The sequence below is a fragment of the Silene latifolia genome, chromosome X, assembly GCF_048544455.1.
Source record: "Silene latifolia isolate original U9 population chromosome X, ASM4854445v1, whole genome shotgun sequence".
Classification (NCBI taxonomy): Eukaryota; Viridiplantae; Streptophyta; class Magnoliopsida; order Caryophyllales; family Caryophyllaceae; genus Silene; species Silene latifolia.
In genome coordinates, this window is record NC_133537.1 from 281,294,668 (window position 1) to 281,296,896 (window position 2,229).

Consider the following 2,229-nt stretch of genomic DNA (forward strand, 5'->3'; position numbering starts at 1 on the left):
TCTGCGAGGTGGCGATAGAGAACCAGAATTACCTGACCGAATAAGAAGCTGGATTCTGAGTCTTCCGCCCGAAGAAGAAGCCAAGGAATGCTCCTGTTGAGAAGATGGTTATGGATCGGAATTGAAAGACTAGGCCTCGAGAAAGACCATTGGTGATTAGGTCAGAGATAACGCAAGAGCGCCCCCCTCGAGGTCGAGACAACAAGTATGATAAGAATGAGAAAGACAAGGAGAAAATGGAAGAATATGAATAGTCTAAGTCTTTATCAGTATTTATTATTATTATTGTAATAAACGGCGGGGTTTTTAGAATCCTAGCCTAACATTTATTTCAGCATTTATTATTGGATGTATTATTTGGCGTATTATTAGTAGATGAATAAACTGGTCGTTTTAGTTAGAAACTTTAAATCAATTCCCTTTATTTATTCTTTCGATTCCAAGCGTCAAAGCAAATGTCCTTCTATTTACATTTTGGATAAAAAAGAGTTGGGTTGTATCCTGTGAAGGATTGTCTGCGTATTCATCGAAAATGAAATCAAACCCAGAATGTAGTTTGAAATAGAAAATGTAAAGGAATAAATGTTTGAAGCAACAGCTTGTAATGAACGTAGAGAATAAGCATGGTGCTTTACTTATTCTTAAAAATGCAATTAAGTTCTTCGATGATACTGGAGATAAAACAAAAAAAAATGTCAAAACGCAAGAGCGAGGTGACACTAATTTTGAGGCCGGCTGGGGCCGTGTATTACGTGACGCATGAGCGGCACGTGGATCCCGTGTGGCGCATTTTGAGGTCTATTGAAAGAGTAATATCGCTTAAGTTGGTCTAGATTAGTCGGATTTGAAAACTCATTCCCGTCTAGGTCTGTAATTCTAACCGCACCCCCTGAGAGTATAGACTTGACTAGATAAGGCCCGACCCAATTAGACTTGAATTTCCCCCTTGGGTCGACTGGTAGGAGAGCTCGGATTGATTTAAGCACTAGATCTCCCTCTTTGATGTTTCGGGGTTTGACTTTCTTGTTGAAGGCTCTTCTAATTCATGCTTGATATGTCTGAACATTATGTAAGGCACGTAATCTTCGTTCGTCCAAGAGGAAGAGTTCTTCATATCTATCCATATTCCATTATGCTTCCGAGATTTGGCTTTTGAGTAGAATGCGCAGAGACGGGATCTCCAGCTCTACTGGTTGTACGGCTTCCATACCATATGTTACAAAGAAATGAGTAGCCCCAGTGGGCGTCCTGACTGAGGTTCGATATCCCCATAATACAAAGGGTATCTTGTTAGGCCAGTCATGATAGTTGTCGATCTTTTTCTTGAGGATCATGATGACATTTTTGTTTGCTGCTTCCACCGCACCATTAGTCTGAGGTAGATAAGGCGAAGAGTGATGATGCTTAATCTTATACTTGGCCAGCAATTGTTCAGTTTCAGCTTTAAAATGGGACCCGTTATCGCTGATTTTCTCATGTGGGCACCCATATCGATAGATTAGTTTGTATGAAGTTAGACACATGTTTAGATGTCAGAGAAGTATAGGATGCCGCTTCAACCCATTTTGTGAAGTAATCGATGGCCACCAAAATGAAACATTGACCTCTCGTTCCAGCTAGAGTGATCTTCCTGATGATGTCAATTCCCCAAGTAGAAAATGACCAAGGAGATGTCATCGTGTATAGTAGAGATGGTGGGACGTGTTGCACATTCCCGAAGATCTAGCAATTGTGGCAATGCCTTACGTATTTGACGCAGTTTGTTTCCATCGTCGTCCAGTAGTATCTTAGACGCATGATTTTCTTAGCCATCATTGATCCACTCATATGATGACCGCATTATCCATCATGGACTTCTTCCATAACTTTCGTTGCTTTTGAATGATCAAGGCAAAGCAAAATGATGCCTTGTGGCGTTCTCTTGTATAACTCCCCTTGATTCAAGACATATTGAGATGCTAGTAAACGAATCGCTCGTTGTCCCCTCTTATCCATATCGGGCGGGTATGCATCATTGAGCTTATAATTCAAGATGGCTTGGTACCAAGGCTCCTCTTGATTTTCGTTTTCATCGTTAAAAAAGTTTACATAAGTTGGTTCGGACCGTCGCTCAATGCATAGTGGAATTTCTATCATGCTGTCGGGTGTGTTGATCAAGGATGCAAGTTTCGCAGGAGCGTTTGCAAACTGATTTTCTTCTCGAGGTAGATGCAAATAGACAACTTGGTC

At 41.0% G+C, this 2,229-nt stretch overlaps 1 protein-coding gene across 1 annotated transcript; it reads right to left on the bottom strand.

The window, feature by feature from the left end:
- Positions 1 to 1,130: 1,130 nt before the first annotated feature.
- Positions 1,131 to 1,523, bottom strand: LOC141620202 (uncharacterized). The gene has a single exon (XM_074437133.1). It carries the CDS (start codon positions 1,521 to 1,523, stop codon positions 1,131 to 1,133), a length of 393 nt encoding a protein of 130 aa, XP_074293234.1.
- Positions 1,524 to 2,229: the final 706 nt, after the last annotated feature.